General features: G+C 37.8%; 1 protein-coding gene across 3 annotated transcripts in view; it reads left to right on the top strand.

Moving 5' to 3' along the window:
* GNAS (GNAS complex locus) overlaps window positions 1–20,470 on the top strand; it is a 152,323-nt gene that overhangs the window by 81,294 nt on the left and 50,559 nt on the right. For all 3 annotated transcript variants that reach the window (XR_010607028.1, XM_065645348.1, XM_065645349.1), the window contains exons 3-4: window positions 12,663–12,717; window positions 12,799–12,918. Coding sequence is in view for 2 of the 3 variants with exons in the window: in XM_065645348.1 (XP_065501420.1) it covers window positions 12,663–12,717; window positions 12,799–12,918 (175 nt within the window). In the remaining variant the exon portion in view is untranslated. The remainder of the gene's footprint in view (window positions 1–12,662; window positions 12,718–12,798; window positions 12,919–20,470) is intronic.

Here is a 20,470-nt window from a genome sequence, read left to right as displayed (position 1 = left end):
GGAGTTGAGTGGTTTGTTTCTAGTGAATGTTGGTGGAGTTGCTCTGCTGAGGATTACCTGCTCGTGGACACTTGTGCTAGATATAAAGGGAGATCATTTAACAATGATTGAGGCTTTGAGAAAAATACTGTAAAACCACCTTGAATAAAGAAAAAACTGCTTTGAATTCCAGTTTGGAACAGAATCAAACTGTGTTTCTCTTTAAATCTAGAATAACAGAGCCCAAATTAATCAATATGTTACTGGAAGCCTTGAGGACACAGTGAGGTTCTTATTTTAAAGACTAGAAAAATGTGTTAAAAGCATTGGACATATTAACCCGAAACAAGATGACCTTAGCTGAGAGTTGTGTGATGCTGAGGAATTCGCTTAGAGTAATACCATGTAGCTTCTTTGGAGGTGTGTGTGGTGGTTTTTTATTTTGGTTTGCTCTTTGGTTTCTGGCGTATGGGAGGTCAAAGCATCATATTAGACTCCTGAGTGATTTTTGGAGAAAAGCTTACTTGTGTCATGGTTATTCTGAATTGCCTTTTGGAGCCGTAGTCACTTTGTCTCTATTCCCTTACCTCTAAGGATAAGACACTTGTGCTTTCAGCCAGTACTGCTGTGGAACATGTACACAGGTGAAGCAGAAGTGCTAGAGACTTTGGTATACAAAAATAATAATAAAAAACTCTATTGTCATAACTGAAAAGCTTTTAAAGTTAGAAATTCTCAGAATTATTATTAAAACTGTTAACAGTAGTAGCCCTACAGAACGTGTTGATGTACCACACTGTACACACTGTTTTAATAAGCTGAGAATTCTGGCAAAAAATTAGAGACTCTACAGTGACATAGATTCAAAGCATTCTCTTTTTGAATTGCATTTAAGGGAAATTTAAAGTCTCTTAGTAATGTACTTAATTTTCTATAAATTCCATCTAATAGATAGTAGTATATAATTCCCTTGCTGAAGATGTCTCAGAAAACATAATCCACAAAAAAAGGTATTTATTTTCGTATTCTCTTTGCTGCATGTTCACCAACAAGTAAAAGAAGAAAGCAAAATAACAGCAAACCCCGAACCTAAACACACAATTGTTCTCAGTCATACTTGCTGACAAATGAAGGCGTGATCAAGTCTATTAGGAGCAGTCAGAGCAAAAGCTGGACTGTACCAAATTCAGCCTGGTAGCAATCAGGGAATAGATTTTATTTTAAAGGTCTGGGACAGCATTAGAACCAAGGCAGACATACAAGGAGTGGTCTTGTATGGCCTTTGATTTCCCTACTCTTGAAAATAAGTTTTTAGTCCCCGTAACTTACACCACAAGGAAAGTAGAACGGCTCACCTAGCTGCTCTGTTTTTATACTGTATGCTACGCTTATGGTAGGGAAGGGAAGACAAATAATAATCAGCTTTAATTTTATTCCACTCTAAAGCCAGGCAAAAGTTTGGAATCCTTGCAACGTTTGGCAGAAGAGATTTGTTTCCCCGTTAACCATACACTTCCCTTACACATTTGCTATTGACTGGGGACTTGTAGTAAGCAGACAGAAATTGTAACGGTACCTTTGGTACGGGGGGAGAGTTGGTCCCTGGGTACAGGGGGCATTTAATTGACTTTGATTTTTTCCTCCATTGTTTGTTTCAAAGCAGATATTACTTGATATTACATTAGAAGCTGTTAAAATTCACGGTACCTTAGGGACAATATGGCCATATACCAAAGTTTTTCTAGAGCTTTTCCAGCTTATGAGTACAGGGATAAAACTAGATGTCTCTTGTGTGTTACTATTTAGTGAGGCTGTTTCAACCTCCTGGAAAATGTCTGTAAAGGATTTTTTTCAAATTGTTCCATTCTCTTCCTTTTTTAGAAAATTGTTTTCTAAAACTTGGTAACAATTTTTGGAGCCATATTCAGATAAAACAAGATCCGGAATTTTCTGGTGAATGGTTTAGAGATCAAGTCAGTCACCTCTGGTCTACAGAGTCTGTCTTAGCTAGAAATTTGCAGAGCAGGTGTTTTTCTTTTTTTAACATCCTTAACACTGACTGCATAAAATATTTTGAAGAAATCATATTTTTACTTAAAAACATCTGAATTTACCACACATTATATGTGTATGGAAGAGGCAACTGTACAGCTTTGAATATCCAAAATAATTGATGTTGCAGAAGAGTTAATGAACTATGAAGCCAGTTAAAGTTGAAACTATATTGCATTGGTTTCTATATTGGCAAGCTTATATTTGAAAGGCTGTAGTACTAATGTTTTCAAATTCCATTTATTACAATAGCGTCTTACTTAAGAAGTGTAACTAGTAGCTAGGTTTGGGGTCTTTTCTGCATAAGACTGCTTAGCTGTGATCCTCCCTTTCAAAGCAAAGTGCTATGGGCATGGGCGACATACGGCCATAGCACAGATGTCAGAGAAAAAAGAAGGGCAAACTAAAGATACAACAACATCTCGCACATGAGAACTTGCATCGTATTTTATCTTCAAAGACTGCAGAATAACTCGCATCTCTGTGTTTACATAAGGAGAGCTGTGTTCAACTCATGGTAAATTTTGCTTCCAAAGCTTTTATAACTTAATTGTTCAGTGGAAGAATGCCATTTTTGCTTTGTATAACATAGGCCATGCAGCATTCTTAAAGGTTCTGCACACTCTGGCCCCCATCCATCACAGTACTTAAACCATGAGTAGCCCTATTAAAGTTGATAGAATTACTCATGTGCTTAAAATTAAACATGTGCTTAAGTGCTTTGATGGATTAGAGCCAAAGTTGTCAGCACCTTGCTTTGTTACGGGCTGTGTTACACCTGCCTCTCGGTGCACCAGCCTGCATCTTTAAGGGACGGATTTTCAGATTTGCTCGTTCCAACATTTAATTACTCTGTGTTCTAAAAATGCAGTTTACATGCACAGTCGTAGTAAATTCGTATGCTGCCTGGAAGTATAAATACACAACTGCAACTCTTGAAATCTAACAGTGCTTGACAAATTTCACAAGATTTTTTTTTTTGTTTTCCTGGAGATTTCAAGGGGAATGTTGTGCTAGTTGTTTACACGGAAACATGACATCTGTAAGGATTTTCACAAAACTAGCTTTCTATTGAAATCTGGATTTTAATGAGGTGTATAATGGAAATCACCATTTCAGTGTGACAGCACGCTGTTAAGAATGACTCTGAACTTGAACTTTCCAAAAGCTAAAATCAGCAGGGATTGTTGTTTCTTTTGACAGTGCTGAGTTTGTAAGCATTTGGGCAACTCTTTAAGGCTTACAACTAAAGTTGTGTGTACCTGACAGCTCTTTGTCCTTGGAAATAACGGGGGAAATCGTCCTGATCAGGTGATCCAGTGACACTTCTCTATTTGCCCTGATTACATGTATCTGTAAGAATTCGTGTGATCAAATTGCACTTAAATTTGAATCTTTATGAGTACGTGTGCATTTGAATATTGCAATAATTTTTCACGTTATGTTAGCAAACCTTGATTGCACGAAATCTTTTTCGAACGACAGAAGAAAGTAGCTATTTCAGTTGTCCTCGTTGTGAAATTGGAAAGCCCTGTTATCACATTCAAAGCTCTTTACGTTTTTAGTGGCCTTTAGTCATATTAAATGAAGAGATTGGAAAGGTGGAGTGGGAATACCAGTAGGTAGTTCAGACAGAAGTTACAGCGAATGCTTGTAGAATCATGTTTTGTAGAATTTACCTTGTTTCTGGTAAGACACCACGCTGTATAAATTTGATCCTTCCTCTTTTTTCTTTTTCTTTTGTGCCGTTGTCTCCTTCCAAAATCTGTGTTTTACCTGCTAACCCGCGGAGTTTTGAATTAAAAACTTTGGTGTTTGTCACGTTAAAGGCACCTTCCAGATCACCCATCTACAATGTCACACAGCAGAAGTGTTTCAGGTGATAATGTAGATAATCACTAAAAAAACCCAAGAGATTTTTCACAGTGACCATGTTCTCCCTGTCTCATTGCTGCCTTCCCTACCGTGTTACATCCTGCTCGGGCTGATCTGTGTGCACACTTACTTGGCATCCAGTGTTCCAGCCATTTTTATTTTAGGGCTTCTTTCCATTTAACATTGGCACTTAGCCAGCTGTGTACTTTTTTAGTTTTCAGTAGCAGTGAGGTCATTGCTCATTATAGGAGCTATTCTGCTCATTCTTACACACGAACCCCTGAAGAGCTCTGGGACGTGATTGCCCTCTGTGGAAAGCTTCATGGCCAATCTTGGCCAAAGAAATTACTAGAATATAGATGTTCACAAAATAGCGTCAGAGCAAATGAAACTCACAGGGCGCTCATCAAATCGGTGCTTCAAAGGTGAGACAAAAGTGCTTTGAAAGTGCCTGAAAACTAAGGCGAGAACGAGACCCCAATAACGCTGCCGTCACCTGCCTGGGTGTTAAAGCAAAATCTCCGCGGTACCAAGGATGAGGTGAGGGGCAGCCCAGCAAATACTCCCGTTCTAACAGCGGGTGCTCTTGATCCGTGTGTGCTGCAGTGTCTGGTCAGTGTGTACTCACACAACAGTCTTTTTTCCGGACATGAAGAGATCAATAGACCTGAACAGGTAACTCTGGAGACTCTAGGAGCTTGGATCTGCTGTGAGGATGGCTGTACGAGCCGACAGCTTCAATGAGCGGAGAGGATGTCCTGAGAGGTGTCGTGTGCTGCATTTCAGTGCTATTGCTCACTTGGACGTAAATGCTTCAAAAAGGTGATGGTCGGTGTGCATTTCTCCTTTTTTTAATTTTCTGTCTTAGTAATGACCACATTCGCAGCGCTAAAATAAAGAAAGAAATGAAAATGTCTTTGTGCTTCCTGACAGCAGTTTGAAATGGTTATCTCAAAACAGTGAATTGTCCAAGGCAAGATGATGCAAGTCTGACTCGAATCCTCCTGATTCTGAGAGGTGTCCTTCCGTACCAGAAAAGAACCGCTAAGTGTACTCAGAAGACTCTAGCCTTGTTAATTATTGTATCAAGTACCTAGAGAGAATACTACACTTTTGAAGACTCCTTTTATTGTAATATGCTTAATTACCTGTACTGAGAGCAAGAAAATGAAACTGGTGTGTTATCCCCCATCTGTGTGCCTGAAGAACTAGAGACCAAGTCTGCAGTTCACAAAGGTGTTTAGTTGCACGGTATGAATTAAAGGTTCTTTGTCAACCTCCTACATCACAGAGCTCTTTGCGAACACTTATTTTCATTCCTTACCTAAACTATTGCTAGTTAATTAGTTGAGGTAAATGGAACAGCATAAGCAGAATTATGCTGCTTCATATTGGGTCTGTGATGGTCTCTTTGTGCCACTTACAGGTATAAAGGGACTGTAAACCAGTTAAACTGGTTTTACGTAGGAATTTGCAAAGCTGAAGGGGAGCCCCAGGGTGGCTTAGAGCCAGAGCAGCATCTCTGTGCCGCATCCCCAGGTGCCCTGTGCCCCGGCTGGTCCTGCCCCGCAGCTCTCCAGGCTTCACATCGCATAGCCGGAATAAAAAACCCTTTAACCTTTGCGCCTGGGACATCACCAAATAAACCTAAACGTTGGGTTAAATAAGTTTATATTTAGGGATGCCTTTCTTTTTTTTTTTTTTTTTTTTTTTTTTTTAGAGTTTTGTAGTAATTTCATCGTGGTACTGTTCCCTGAGATAAGAAACAAGTCACACTCCTGGCCCCTAACACTCCAGTGTAAATAATGATCAAAAACATCATCTCTGCTTTCACGTTTCTACATCTTAAATTTATTTTTTGACAATAACTTTTATTGTGACAACCGTGATACACTTTTTATCAGTGCTTCAGTAATTCGTTTTTCTTGCCTTTTAACTTAGATAATGATTCTGTCATTCTGTAAATAGAAGGTATCTCTATATGCATGTATTTCTTATCATATATTCAGCTATTTATGGCCACATATTAAGACATGCATGTAACTCATATGGGTAAATATCATAACGTATTAAAACCCCAATGGTAAAGCAGTTTTATAATGTTTTTTCCAATATTATTATTATTTCTTCTAACAGTAAATCATCTTTGGTAGCTGGATGGGACAATTTGTTGTTACCCAGAATCACAAAGAAATAAAACCAAGAATCTTCAAAGTGAAGTAGACATTGGGGGGGAAAGGTGGTGTAAGAGGAAGAGCACAGTACCAGGGAAGGGAAACTGCATTTCTGCATCCAGCAACAGTGAGATGCTCAATATGTCCGTGGTCAGCGTCACCAGCATGGACTGTGTAGGGTGCCCTAGATGACATTTTGTCAGCTAGCTATGCCTTTGGGTAGCTTTATTTCATCTTACAAGGTGACAGAGTTATCAAGAACAGAGTATTAATGTGGTTAGAAAATTTCTTTCAATTCTGCTGCAATTGAGGACCCAACTAAATGAGATTTCCTGGCCAAAGCCGCACAGTTACTGCGCCGCAGCTGGGACCGCGTGGGCTCGGCCTTTCTGGTCTCGAACGGTACAGAACAGAAGATCTTTTTGAAGTTGACAGAATTACTGAGGTATCTCTGTGGTGTGATACAAATGAAGAGTTTGATTTGCAAAGGATATTCAGTGGTTTTTGCTCTTGTGTTTTAGCAGTTTTGTCTGTAAAACTGGTACCTTGTCATAGGTCTAAGATGAATTATTTCAGCTTCACTCTGAATATTCTAGATGCCTATTTTCTCCCGTTTTCATGGGTCTCTAACTTGGCCTCTGCCCTGTTTGCCATTCTAGCTGTTATATTCTTAGATAATTGCAATGTTATTCTGTTAGAAATAACTCAGGTTGCTATTGTTGAATAGTGAAGTACCGCAGAATTTTTATAATGTGGATTGGTAGCAAAATCTTAATTGAGTTTCCTTGCTCGTGGTCTTGTGTCTGAAGATCTCGACTGCACTGCTCTGTTTTTGTGAGGCAGATTGACAGGTAGAGCTATTTTCCTTTTAGTTAACTTCTGTAAGGTACAGTAAACATGTTTTAATGCAGATTTTATGGAATGTTTATGAAATCCATGACCATGTTTCACTACATCCAAGACACCATATTTAGATGAACAGCTGTTTAAAGCACTCGTGCCTGTAAAGTGCACTGAAAGGGTACTGAAATGGTGTTTTCAAAATGAAATTGATATTTTAACTTTTCATTTGCTCTCAGGGTGTAACTGTGCTGGGCTTTTGAAGATGAGCAGAAAGCTGGAAAGCAAACTGAGGTGCATGTGCGTTGAGACACGACAAGGTTGTTTTCTGCTTTAAAAAGCCAGAGGGAAATTAGTTGTTTTGTAAGATTTTTATTCTGGCTGTTATATTTGCAAACTGATTCACTGAAGCAGCAGTGCTTTGCATGAACAAGGGAAGCTTTTCTCTAGAGTTATGTCAGCACGTTCAAGACCGAGCAAAGTTTGACAGCGCTTCAGAATTAAAGGTGATTTATGCTCTATACCAGTCACTGAAGGTGATAGAAGCCACGTTGTTTATAGCCTTGTAAAGAAGACAAAGACTAATGCTCTGTGTTAATGTAATGTGATTACATTTTAATATACCGTATTAAAATGGACTGTATGTACTCTCCAGGCATGTACATTTTGAAATACAAGTTTAAAGAGAAAACTTCTGCTTTTTGATTATTTGCAACAGTGTCCTGATGATAACTACAAAAAATTGGGAACATAATAAATAAAGAACATTTTAACATGGTTGGGGGGATGATTATAGAACACAAACCCAGTGATTTTCAGCACCCTGGCCGTGCTGCTCACGCCCTCTGGGTTCTAGGCAGGCTCACTTGTGGGGAAATAACCTATGCATACTATTGAGTTGCAAACCATTATTTGGCATTATTTATTATACGAAGGCTGCACATATGAATTCATGTGTTAAAAGACAAATTGAGAAAGGAAACGACTTTTTTTTTTTCCTAAACGAAAACTAGCATTTGTATCAGCAATATGCAAAGAATGTTCCAATATTTTGTATTCACATTATCAGTATTTGTGTTTCAGGGTATGTTCGGGTTTTTTTAGGCCGTGTTCATAGTGAAGTTAATTGGCAATCATAATTTACCCTCATTAAAAGCCTTTTTCTGTTGCATATTATCTGATCAAAGTCTTTTTACTTCCATTCAAACAATGCATCCTGCAGCATTAAATTTACCTCTTCACAGTGTTCTTTCTGACGTGTCTAATGTTTGGTTCCAAAATACTCTTACATTTGAAGTGTGGAGTTTCCTGCATAATCAGGACATTTGGAGGAGATGTGTTTAGGGTTTCCCCACTAAGTTAAATAATTGATATGTCTTAAGTACTATATTATTATGGCTGTCTCTCCTTCTAAAGGAAAAAAGTAATTTTTGTTGTTGCTTTGCACGCCACATGTTTCAGATTTTTTTCCAACTATCTCATCATAGGTTTGTAGGGTTTGAAGAAATGTATAATCTCATTCCTGTTCATAGAATCTATCTTTTTCTGGAAAAAGGAAGTAATATACTACATTCTGATTTTAAATCAGATAGTTCTTTGTATTTTTCTCTTCAATCTTGTCTGAACTCTGTTAACCAGAACTTTGCAACGAGGCACGTGGCTTCATAACCTGCCAGGAGTGACCAAGGAATTAAAACTTCTTTGCTTTCAGTAATTTAGATTAATGGCATAAGGGGGTCACAGGATTTATCACTTCATTTTTTTAAGTGTGTGTGTGTGTGTGTTTTGGTTGGTCTGTTGGTTGGTTGGGTTTGGGTTTTTTTAATTCTTTAACATGTCTTGTTTTTACCATTCATTTCAACATGGCTTTTTTTTTTTTTTTACTTTTCTACCTGTGAGATGTTTATACTGGATGAGCTGAATACTTGATCCTCTGGAATGTTTTTTTTAAGCATTAATTTTTTTTTCCAAGTTCAAAGTAGTGGTTATTAATATTATCTGGAAGGTAAACCAGAAAGTAACATTAAAATTAAATTAGTTTGCTTTCTGATTATCTGCTTGTTAATGTGTTCATTGCATAAGATTTTACAAAGCCTGAGTAAAAATGTTGCTGTTTTTATAGTAAAGCTGAGCCACAGGTGGAGAAGTATTTACTAAATTTGTTTTCAAGGAATATTTTATTTTCCTGACCTTTTATATTATTCAAATTTCATGTTATTTGAATTGAAATCTCATATTTTTTTATATTACCTAAAATAGACTTTATTAGTTTTCCTGAAAGCTCCATGTGGCTTTGCTTTGGCCCATTTAAATATTGAAAACAGCAGGATTTGAGATTTTTCTTCTAATCCTCAACTAATAGAGTTTAATGCTTTGTTTGGCCTACCCTACGCAGCCTAAGAAAAGTTTTAAACAAGATTAAACATGCGACCTTATTAACCCCCGCCGTCTAATGAGCCAGAGCAGCCCTGCGGAGGCATCCGTGGTTCCGGACCCGGGTAACCCAGCGCCCGTGGTCCCGTTCCCCATCCTCATTTTGGGAGCCCAGCTTTTTGCTTTGGTAGTTTTGGCCATTGTGCCAGCACCCAGGAACAAGAAAGGAAGAAAGAAAAAAAAAAAAAAAAAGGCAAGAATCTGTTTCTAAGGTGAATATTCAGGCTTCATGGTTAAGGGAAATAAAGTTCGAATACTTTTGGAAATTTGAGGTGCAACGTAGCGGGGATTTCTCAAAGCCGGTTCTGGCAGAGCGAAGGGACAGCAGAGGTGAGGCTTAGCTTTTATTTACTGCACTTCATTAGTTCCTGAATAAACTGAATTTCACTTTTTATTTTTTTTTTTTTAAGAGAAGTGACAGTTGTATGTAAGGTGTTGGATTAGTGATTGTGATGGATGAACATTTTGGCTTCCAGAAGAATAAAGTATCTCATTGTCATGGAAAATTTATGCTTAGTAAACATTACAAAACACAAAATGACATGATACATTCATTGCTGTGTAATAAGATTCCTTGTTTACTGGGCATGCTATAGGGCCATGGCAACAAAACCAGAAATAGGAACTATGAGTGTTCTTGTTGTGAAGATGATGATGGTTATCAAGCAGTTTGTTAATTGCTGGAGTTTTACATCTCTCCACGTTCGTTATCACTTTGCGGTGTTGTGTGAGGATTGGTGAAGAGGTAGAAATCTGAAAGTTTGACCAAAACCTATAATAAAAATAATGTGTTTTACTGTGTGATACAGGAGAGTCAGGTAAATGTGCAGTTCGCTAATACTTTGTTATCTGCAAGTTTTCTAGGGGAGAGAATGTAACTACAGATTGCTAAAAAATAAATAAATAATATCAGAAGACTTTCTAAACTTGTGTCTTTCTAATGATGTTCCAAAACAAAGCAAAATGACTGAATATTATTTCTTTACTTAATCCTTTACAAATATTGGTGTCTCAATTAAATTTAAGTATGTCGGTTGCCCTTTGATCTCAATAGGGCAGAATCTGGATAACTGTTCGTTAAATTCAAGACTCAGCTGAAAATCAGAGGAAAAATCAAGCCAGACAAATTGCTTACACTGTCAATGGTAAACATTTCCTGCTTTCATACCATTATTTACATATTTTAAGAAAGGAACTCCATTTTTTAAAAAAGGAAAGCGGCTGATGTTTTTGCAGCCGTATGTGCACTAACTGAAAAATACAGTATTTGTGCACCTACTGTGGACTGGAGAGTTCCTTAGGACCTGGGGCAATCGAAAGCATTGAAGGTGGGAAGGAAGAGGGTGAGAAGGCCTCAGTTTTTCCTCTCTTTTCCCGTCTTATTTATTTTCCTTAGTTCAGTGCCTTTGGCCTTTCTTGGGTCACTGCCTTGTTCCCATCAATGGTGCCAAATCCCTAAAGCAAAAGCCTGGTGGCCTTTGGGAATAAGGTGGTCTGTAGGTGATCAAGAAGTCTAGGGAAACCAAGAATGTACATCTGATGATTGATCATTTTGTTTTCCTTCTGTATCAAGCTTCACTGACCTTCCTCACCCTGCCCCAGAGTTTGGAGAATATAAGTGGTGGCCAGCGATGAGGAGCTGCTGTTTAGGGATTATCATCTTTCTGTCTGGCCGGGTTCTGCCGCTGGTTCGGGCTCGTTCCCTGCACAGCTGAGCCATCCCCGACACGCTGGTTTGGTTTTTGTCTGTCGGAGCAGCGCTGGCATTGCAGCCACGCTCTCACAACTACAGAACGTACAGCGAGATCCTCCCTGCCCGGATGAAAATGACAGTGGAACATGCGGCTGGCGCGGTGGCGTTTCCCATCACTCCGTCTTTTCCAAAAGTTGCATTAATCTTTCATATGAGAAACAAAATTCCCGCTGCTCTAGGACATCTGTGTCTGCCGTGTTATTTAAGCAGCACTTTTTTTTTTTTTTCCCCCTGCTGTTCTTCTGCATTCTTGATTGGTGAATGTGCTTTCAGTTTCGTTTTGGTTGTTGGTTGTGAATGATTATAGAAAGGAAAAAGTGATAAAAAAAGCATTTACAATGCGAGTACTTAATTAACTCAGTAAAATGGGGTTTTCAAGCTGTGGTCTGTAAACTGAAAGTGTGAGCACTAGCTTTTAAAGGATAAAAAAAAAAGAAAATGTACTGGTGGTAGTTTCATGTCTCTGGGATACTGTGCTGGAAAATGTTTGTTTTCAAAATAAATAAAACAAACCAGTTGGTATAAATAATAATAATAATGATGGAAGTATTCTATAAAAATAGCTTAACAAACATCAAAAGGCCACTTAGACAATTTAGGTAGGTTTTTTTAGTAGTTTCATGGCTAACTTGGTTTACCTAAAAGCAGTAATTCTGTGCTGTGTGTAGCAAGAAATTAATCATGTAAAAGATTTGTCATAGTGCCTTACAATTAAGGTACAGTTCACAGACTCAGTACCAGTAATACCTTTAGGATGCTGATTCCTGGTTGCACCAAAGGTTTGATCGTGCACTTCTTATGATTGCACTGTTTAGCATTGCAAATAACAACTGTCAGATTTGACATAAAATATAACAGCAATCCAGCAGAGGCAATGGTTTGCACTCCAGCTTGCATGAGCCTGTTACACTTTTTAATTTGCCTGCAGCTTATCCCAAATAATTGTGCTCATATAGAGGATTCCAAGTGGTTTTCTAGCCTACTCTTCTGCTTGTAGTTAAAAGCTAATTTTACGTATTTGGATTAGCACTTTATTTTATTTATTTATTTTGTGTTTTATGTCTAAACTGTCAGGTCGAATGTCTCTGTCAGGTCGAGTTCTCTGCTGTAGCTTTTTCTGCTATGACATCATTTTTGTGCTGTAATTTTTTTGTACTTTGAGGTTTTTTCATTTGTTTCTGCTTTTAATAACTTACTGGTTTTTATCTATTTGTTTCCAGTTCGTGCTTTTCTAAATAACGTCCACATATCTCTAGTATTTTGCGTTCAAATGAGTCCAAATCTGTTTGATTTTGAACAGTCGTAGTCACAGTCTAACACTACCATAAATTTTTAGTTAAGCATGATTAGATACTGATGTTTAGATGCAAATAGTCGTTTACTGTTTAAGTAGAAGAGTTATGAGATATTTAATCAAGTCTATCTTCAAAAGTGTTCAGTGACTGAGAGCACTTGAGTCAATAGTGACAATACAGTTTTGATAGGATACTTCATATTCTGTTTCAAAAAGATACTCTGGTTTTATGGCTTATATATTTATTCTTTTTTTATTACAGGGAGAAGAAAATGAAAATTCAGGATATTAAAAACAATATTAAAGAAGCTATAGAGGTAAACTTGCAAGCTATTGTTTTTAACTATTCAAGGCTAGCTATTTAGGCACTCTCTGCAATATTTTCTTTTTCTTTGCAGACAATAGTGACAGCAATGGGCAATTTGGCACCTCCAGTTGAACTAGCCAATCCAGAGAACCAGTTTCGAATCGACTACATCTTAAATTTAGCTAACCAGATAGACTTTGATTTCCCACCGGTAAGTAAATAATTCAGATTGGCTGCAGTCATGCTTTTTTGCAAATGATTATATTTCACTGCACTGTATTAAATATTTACAAGAACGGTGAGCTGCTCTTTGGGAATTACTACAGTAGGTGTATTTGGTCAGTGCTAATCGAATAAAGCATATAGCAACACAGCTAGAATATTCAAGCTGATCTTTTCTGAATACAGAGCCCCTTGTCTGCTGCCCTGTGCTCCGCTGGGGTCACCAGTGCGGAGCTGAGATGGACAGTGCTTGCTGGCGGGGAGCTTTGGATATTGGTGGGAATTGCCCTGCCCCGAAGGAGCGAAGATGTGCACAGGAGTCTGCTGGTATCAGCTGGCACTTAGTGGTGCTGTAGTTCTCTCTTTTGGAGGAATACTGGAGTTTTCTTGCCGATTCAGACGAGTTCCCTGCCGGCAGTGCCAGCCGGGCTTTCTGTGAAGGCTCCACACGCCTCGTCCTTGCCCCGTCCCTCCCAGTCCTAGTTAATCATTCCAAATGCCAGCAGTCCCTGCAGAAGGGCAGAAAGTGTCATTATTTGGTTGATGGTATAACGTCGTGTCCACTCGCTGGGATTAATTTCTACTGTGTCTCAGCCAGGCTAGTAGCAGAAGCCCATGAAAATATAGTTTGTAAACACTGCAAAGATATTTTTATTAATTACCGTGAAGTACCTTATACTTTCAGTAATACAGGAGTGTTTGAAAGCTTTTATTCTTTCTCTCTGCACTGTTCCAGCAGGCCGAGGGTAGGAATTTTGGTGATGGATCAAAATTATGATCCATTTACACCAGAATTTTGTGTGCAACAGTAGTCAGTCCCATATACTTAAAAGGAAAGAGCAAGTGCAAATAGTAGTAAGATGTAGGATAGTTTGCCACCACAGCAAGGTTTTCGTAACTCTGGTTTGCAAACATTATTGAACTGGCTAGTCTGTGAAACCAATGACAGTTACCTTTTGTAACTGTTGCCGCTTCTGGGAATTTCTCTGCTTTGGTCAGCTTTTATCAAAAGAAAAAAAAACCAAACAGCCAAGAGCACAGACTTTGTGTGCAAGGCAGAAGATGTGCTATTAGCAATTAGTTTGAAATACTGGCATTGCAATCTTCAAATGCACTAGTTTTCAGAGTTCAGCAGGCACAGACAGGTTGATGAAGAGGGGTACGTATGATTCTTCTCTAGCACATAAAATGTAATATTAGTCTTTTAATCTTAATCTTAAATTAGAGATTTTGAGATTTTTAACTTGTCACCTCTCGTTTTGACACTAGTTAAATTCATAAGAATATTCAGTCCCTTCATGGATAATTTCTTGTGCTAGGGGGACCAAAAAAATATTGCTTTGAAGACAGTTTTAGGAGAATATTCGAGAGAAAAGACAGCGGCTCCTTACTCCGCCCTGTGTGCTCTTGAACTGGCTGGGTGCCTGCAGCTCTCCTACTGTCCATTGTTTTCTGATAGTTCAGGTTGTGATCTGAAACAATGCTGTAGCAAGTTCCTGTGACCTACCTCATACTGAAATACTTGATTTTCCTTGTCTCTTCTGTCTCAGAGTTTTTTTTTCTTCCATTCAATTGGAATGCAGCGATTTTTACTTTTTTTGAAATATAATTTCCCCTGAAAGCAAGGGGTAGTTGTGTAGTGGAAAGTGAATAAGCCAAATGTATGTGTGTTACATTAACTGTTTTTTTAAATATAAAAATTAATATTCAGTATGTATTACCTCTGGTAGGATACGTGGTGGCAAGCCCTTGATGTCTAAAGCAATAGAAATATACTTACCAGGTCCATAAATAGTTTCAAGTTCAGTGAAGAGTCTTTGATGTGTTTAATGACCCACAACTTCAGGAATAACATTGCTCCAATAAAACTAGTTTTTCTTCTCTGAGCAAAGGTATTGTGTTAAATTTTTAAGCCCTGAGTCCACAGAGGTTTAGCTGTGTGCATAACTTGGACTAGTGGGTAGCTTCATTGGCATGATTAACTATTTCATATGTAAATGTTTGTAGGGTTGAGGTTTTAAACTGGATATACATTAGCCACTAATTTTGAAGGATTATTGTTGGCTCCCTCTGCCCTCAGTGATTATGTAAGCTAATGTGTATCTGATTTCTGAGTTGGTCTGAATCTAGGTTGTAGTCTTGTGGTACCTGACAAAACAGAACCTACATTTTAATTACGTATTTTAAACCAAGTTAAGAGCTAGAATGTACCTGGGTGCCAACTCTCAATGCATAGTATCAAAAATACACAATCCTTGGGTACCTCTATAAAAATAATTTTGATTTTGTTATAGCCTGATTAAAAGTACTTTGAAGAAAAAATAATTTTCTCTAAGTGGAAGGGCTGGCCTTATGCTAGTTGTGCTTTATATCTAAGGAAATCTTGATTACCTACTTTCTCCTTTAGTACGCTGGGCAGAGAATTTTATAAACTACCAGCTAAACCTTTTCCTGGAGGGAGGGGAATTTTTGTCTGTTTGGAGTGGTAGAACTTGCTTTCTGTCTCTGCCATTTTCTTCGTGGGGAATCGTATTTTAGCTGTTACAAAGGCATACTTTCCTCAGTGTAGTATTTGATGCTGTTCTTCTCTGCCACAGGAAGAACAGAAAGGTAGGGAGGAAGAGCACTCAGGTACCAAGGAGATGTTCTTTGAGGGCTGTGAGTACTCAGGGCCACACTCTTTTAAAAGTACAAGGCTGTTTTGCTTCCCTTTAAATGCCCATTATTTAGCAAGCTCTCCAGAAGGCAACGCAGAGACACGCAGAGTTTAGCACTAGGATTGTGTAATTTCTCCTCCAACAGCAGGAGATCTTCTTTAGAACATAAGAGGCCTCAGCTTCTTCTGTACATGAGGGAGTAGTTTAAATGGAGGTTAAAATACACACCAAAATCTGTGCTTATCGTTTCCTGTTGTAGAGGTGGGACTAGAGTGTCCTAACAGCAAGGTTCAGTGTAATGGGAAAGGCAAAAGAAAGTACAGAAGAATGTAAGAGCTTTACAGTGTGGTGGTACTATAGGGGTCTGGCTCTACATACCTACAATGCCATGAGCAGCTTTTGTATTCTGATATTCTAATTCTTTTCTTAGTCTGTGTCTCCATCTGTTTGCAGTTTTTGACTTACAGAAAATGCATGTCATTTGTTTTGAGCATATTGTATTGAGTTAAAAAAACAACTTGAGTTAAAAATAATGTTGGTACAGTGCAATGCTAGGTTAAACATTCACTTTAAAACTGAAAAATTAGTATGTTGGAGATTTATTAATTTGGCACACTTGATATTAAGCAATTAGATTTCTTGAATACAAATAGTAACATGGGAAAGGAGAGGGGTTGTACTTACTGAAAGGAATTCTGTTGGCATAACCGTGCTGATGATTTAAAGTATTGCAATATTTGGTAGATGAAATCTGTAGTTCCTTTTGTAGTATTTCTGTGTTGTTTCACCATACCGTATACACCATTGGCAAGAACCTGGAAGAGTTTCATTCCTGTAGCCGATGGTCCAATTTGTCCTGTCTTTGGTATGTTTTCAACAGTTTCGAAAATGTTCATTACAAAAAGAAACCCAAAACTGTGACTGAAGTGAATTGATAAAGGCTGGGAACACAACCATGTTGAAAACCTGTGGAGAACGCTAATTAGTAATATTCTAGGCAAAACCATCCAACGCTAAGTTAATGGGTTTTATGTCAAGTATTTTCTGCCTTAGCTCATTGTGGATTTGTAAAATAGCTTGAGGACACAATATCTCCATGGGTAATGGAGAGCTGCTCTGATTTAGTTTTGCAAAATACTTCGCTTATTTTGGGGGTAAAATCTATCAGTATTATTAGGCTTATTGCACACTTTTTTTTTTTTCTTTCTTAGAGCAGAGCAGAATGGAACTAACAGAAGTGTAATCAGGTCCATGTAATGTATTATTAATATGAACAGCACTGATAATAGTGTGTGTGGTGTTCTGTTTGCATTGTTGGGAAATGTACTTTTGCCAAAATGATGGGACATTGAATAACTAAGTCCTGCGAAAAGAAGTCTAGCCCTGCTAGTTTGAATGAACACAGAGAATAACAGAGAGATGATGCTTTCCATGGAGAGGTATTGAAAGCAGAGCTCTCTTTTTTCTAAAATGCTACAGTACCAGTTTTTATGAAATATTATCATTTAAGGAGAATCATTATCATTGCCTTTATTCAAGTTGAGTTTTTATCATGCAATTAATTTGTCACTGGCCAGCATGATGACTTTAAGCAAAGAAAAAGGAAGCTGAAGTAAGAAAACCTCCAAACCTCAAACTGAACTCAAATGAGATAGCTGAAGCATTTAATTTTAATAATTGAGCTGATTGTGAATGGGCATTGGTTAAACCCTTAGAAAGGAGGTCAGTCTTTCTGTGTCCCTGTATGGGTACAGATCTGAAGGGGCACGTGTAATTACTCGTTGCTGCGCCTATGTTTTAAGATTGTATCATGGCAATGTTTTTAAAAAATAAGACATTTGTAAGTGGTTTAGAAACTATGAAATTAACTATGCCTATCATTGAAGCTCTCTAATGAAACAAGTAGAAAAGTTTGTTTGCTTGAGCAGTATATTTGAGATCTTGCCTGAATTTGCACTAGAACTGGTTTTTCAGTTATCTCACATTAGCTAAACTTTGTGGGAGTAAACTGAACTATTTAATTTTCTGTGTAGCCAGATTAATACATGCTTTACAGGGACAGCGTGATGTATTAGAACAAAGACCTCGCAAATCAAAATTTCAGGCTTTTTTTTTTTTACAACTATTCCATCAGTTTAAATGGAAAATAAAACCAAATGATGCTTGCAGTTGAGACTTCCAAATGGCTCTTCTATCACTATTGTCCTTTGATGCATTTACCTCATTTCAGGTAAAACACAAGTGTATGTGTGTGTTTTCAATGTCAAAAAATAGCCGTATAAGTTTTTTCAATAATTCTGACTAGCTGTGTATCTGTTTCAAATATAGGGTGATGTTGGGTTAGCTGGGTTATAGAGGTGATATTTTTATTCCTGTTCTGCATACCAGACAGTGGTTAGGACATTTTCTCCAGCCCTAGTACCAACTGTAATAGTGGCTTTTTTCTCATCTCTTTCTTTTCGCTCTTACTTTTAGAAAAGTAAAGGAGATGTTCAATGAGGGTTTATTTTTCCATGATAAACCAATCTGAACCAAGCTGTTGAATAAAGCCTATTTATTTAGGGTCACACTTCTTTTATAATTCTCAGGTTTTAATGAAATATTCAAAATAGCAGGAGAGTATTTACAACTGCCTATTTTTAAATGATCTGGACTCAGCTGAGGAAGATTTCTCTTGAAAATACCATAACAACTTCAGAAAGATTGTATTTTTGAAAGTAATAGAATCAGAATATTAGCTATCGAGATGCAAAATAACTGGGGAATCACTCCAGCCTGTGGTTCCCCAGATGCAGGAAAATCCACGTTTAGAAGAGATGTCATCATTTTTAGGCTGTTGGTGTCTGCAGGTTTTTTTGGTCCTGTTTTTTTATTTTATTTTATTTTATTTTATTTTATTTTATTTTATTTTATTTTATTTTATTTTATTTTATTTTATTTTATTTTATTTTATTTTATTTTATTTTATTTTATTTTATTTTATTTTTTTACATTGCTCCACTGTAATTATTTTGAATGTCCCACTACCAGTGCTGCTGAATAGTTTTATTATGGTTTCTGAGTGGTGTCTTTGAGGCCGAGCTTTACCACGAGCAGGCCGGGCCCGGGGAGGCCACAGCCATCCCTGCCCTCCCTCGCACCACGCTGTGCCACCGAGCGCCAGAGAAACGTCCCGCGTAAATCAGACCATTGAACCCACCCCAGGTAAAAATAACGCTGGTAACCCTTACTCCTCTCTTCTATTTTGGAGAGGTTATTTTTAACGGGGATCAGTTTTGAGGGCCGGTTTATGACACGGCCCGTAGGCAGAGCGCGGTAGGAATTGTGTAACGCGTTAACACGCGGCGGGGTCAGAGTCCTTAAAATGGTTTTGACACCAAAATCTTCAAGAAAATAACAGGAGAGTATAGTCTCAGTAAGAAAAGATGTGAACTGGAATCTCATAGCTGCCAATAGTGTTCCTTAATTACGGAGGCAGCAGAACAAAATCACCTGTCCCCACAGATAATCACCCAGGTGTGTATAACGATAGATGGATTATTATTCCTGTCTAAACACACTGTGGAAGAAGAAGAGATCTGTTCTTGTTTGACAGCATCACTGGCTGTATAACGTAATGACAAACATTCTCGCTCTACTGGGGGACGTTTCCCGTGATGCCATCTGAAATATCACGGATTGCGGGGGGGGAGCAAGCAAAACGTTTTCCCTGGTGGGTTTTGGCGTGGGAACCTGGGAGCCCGAGCCTGGTTTCTTGGGTGTCTGATAATATTGTGTGGAAGTTGGGCAGCGACCGCAGTGAGAAAATTTGAGGCTCTTGCTCTTTCTTGTCTAGGCTTGCTTTATTATTTTGAGCAAGTCACCTCACTGTTCTCACTGTTGCTTTCTCTCTGTTTTTTTTTAATGCTCTATATATCTTGTAATCTCTCAAATAGTCATAATGAATGTATCTTGGAAATGTATTTGAGCATGTTGAGGAGCAAAACTGGTAGAAAATGTGCATAGGTGAAGTATTTTTAATTCAAGAACGTTAATGTTGTTAACAAAAAGGGATCGGGAGTATTATAGACAGTGTCAGCAGAGTTATGGGATACTAGATCCTCTGAAATAATCTTTGCTTACTCTATTTTAAATCTCCATTAGCTTATCTACACAGAGCAGCTCCTTCTAAATGGGCTTCTAGGTAATCCAATCGAGTTTACCTGATCAGAGTTTAACAGGACTTCAAGCAAGCTGGTTTTCCTATCCTTTAATAGTAGAAATAAGTTCTTGAATACAGATTAATTGGAGTTCTTTTGAAGCCATCTTTTAGTATAGGGGCTCTGAGGTAGACGGCCGCTTGACTTCATTTGTGTTTTTCATGAACAGTGGTGTGAAACAATTATTTAATTCACCAGCTGCATTAAAAAGCTTCTTTTTAAAAATGTGTTTTGATAAGCCTTTTATTTTGCTATAGTTCACGCATCCAGCTAGAATTACTTATTAAATACAGTTAATATGCTGTTTTTCTTCATTTACATGGAACTTTTGTCTCCATCTAAAACAAAACTCATGGACAAAAAGAGAGTGTAGCAAATAAGAAAGTGGCCCTGCCTGGCTGGTGATGATATAAAGGAAGTAAAAATAATTTTGAAACATATTAAGTTATAAAATTGCTTACATCCATTTATACTGTATTGATCTGTTTAGCAAAAGCAACACACACAGAGACCGTATGTATCAGGAAATCCACATATTTAATGGATGCCAACTAATGAGCATAAAGCTTTGAGAAATACCGATTTCACTATTGTGCATAGTAGGTTTGATTTTGATAATTTAAGCCAGCAGTTCATATATTTACTTTAATATAAAATTTGAGTTATCTTGCTGTACAGTAATGAA

Source organism: Caloenas nicobarica, chromosome 15 (assembly GCF_036013445.1).
Source record: "Caloenas nicobarica isolate bCalNic1 chromosome 15, bCalNic1.hap1, whole genome shotgun sequence".
NCBI lineage: Eukaryota > Metazoa > Chordata > Aves > Columbiformes > Columbidae > Caloenas > Caloenas nicobarica.
Note: the sequence above shows the minus strand (reverse complement) of the source record. Positions and strands in the feature narration are given on the sequence as shown.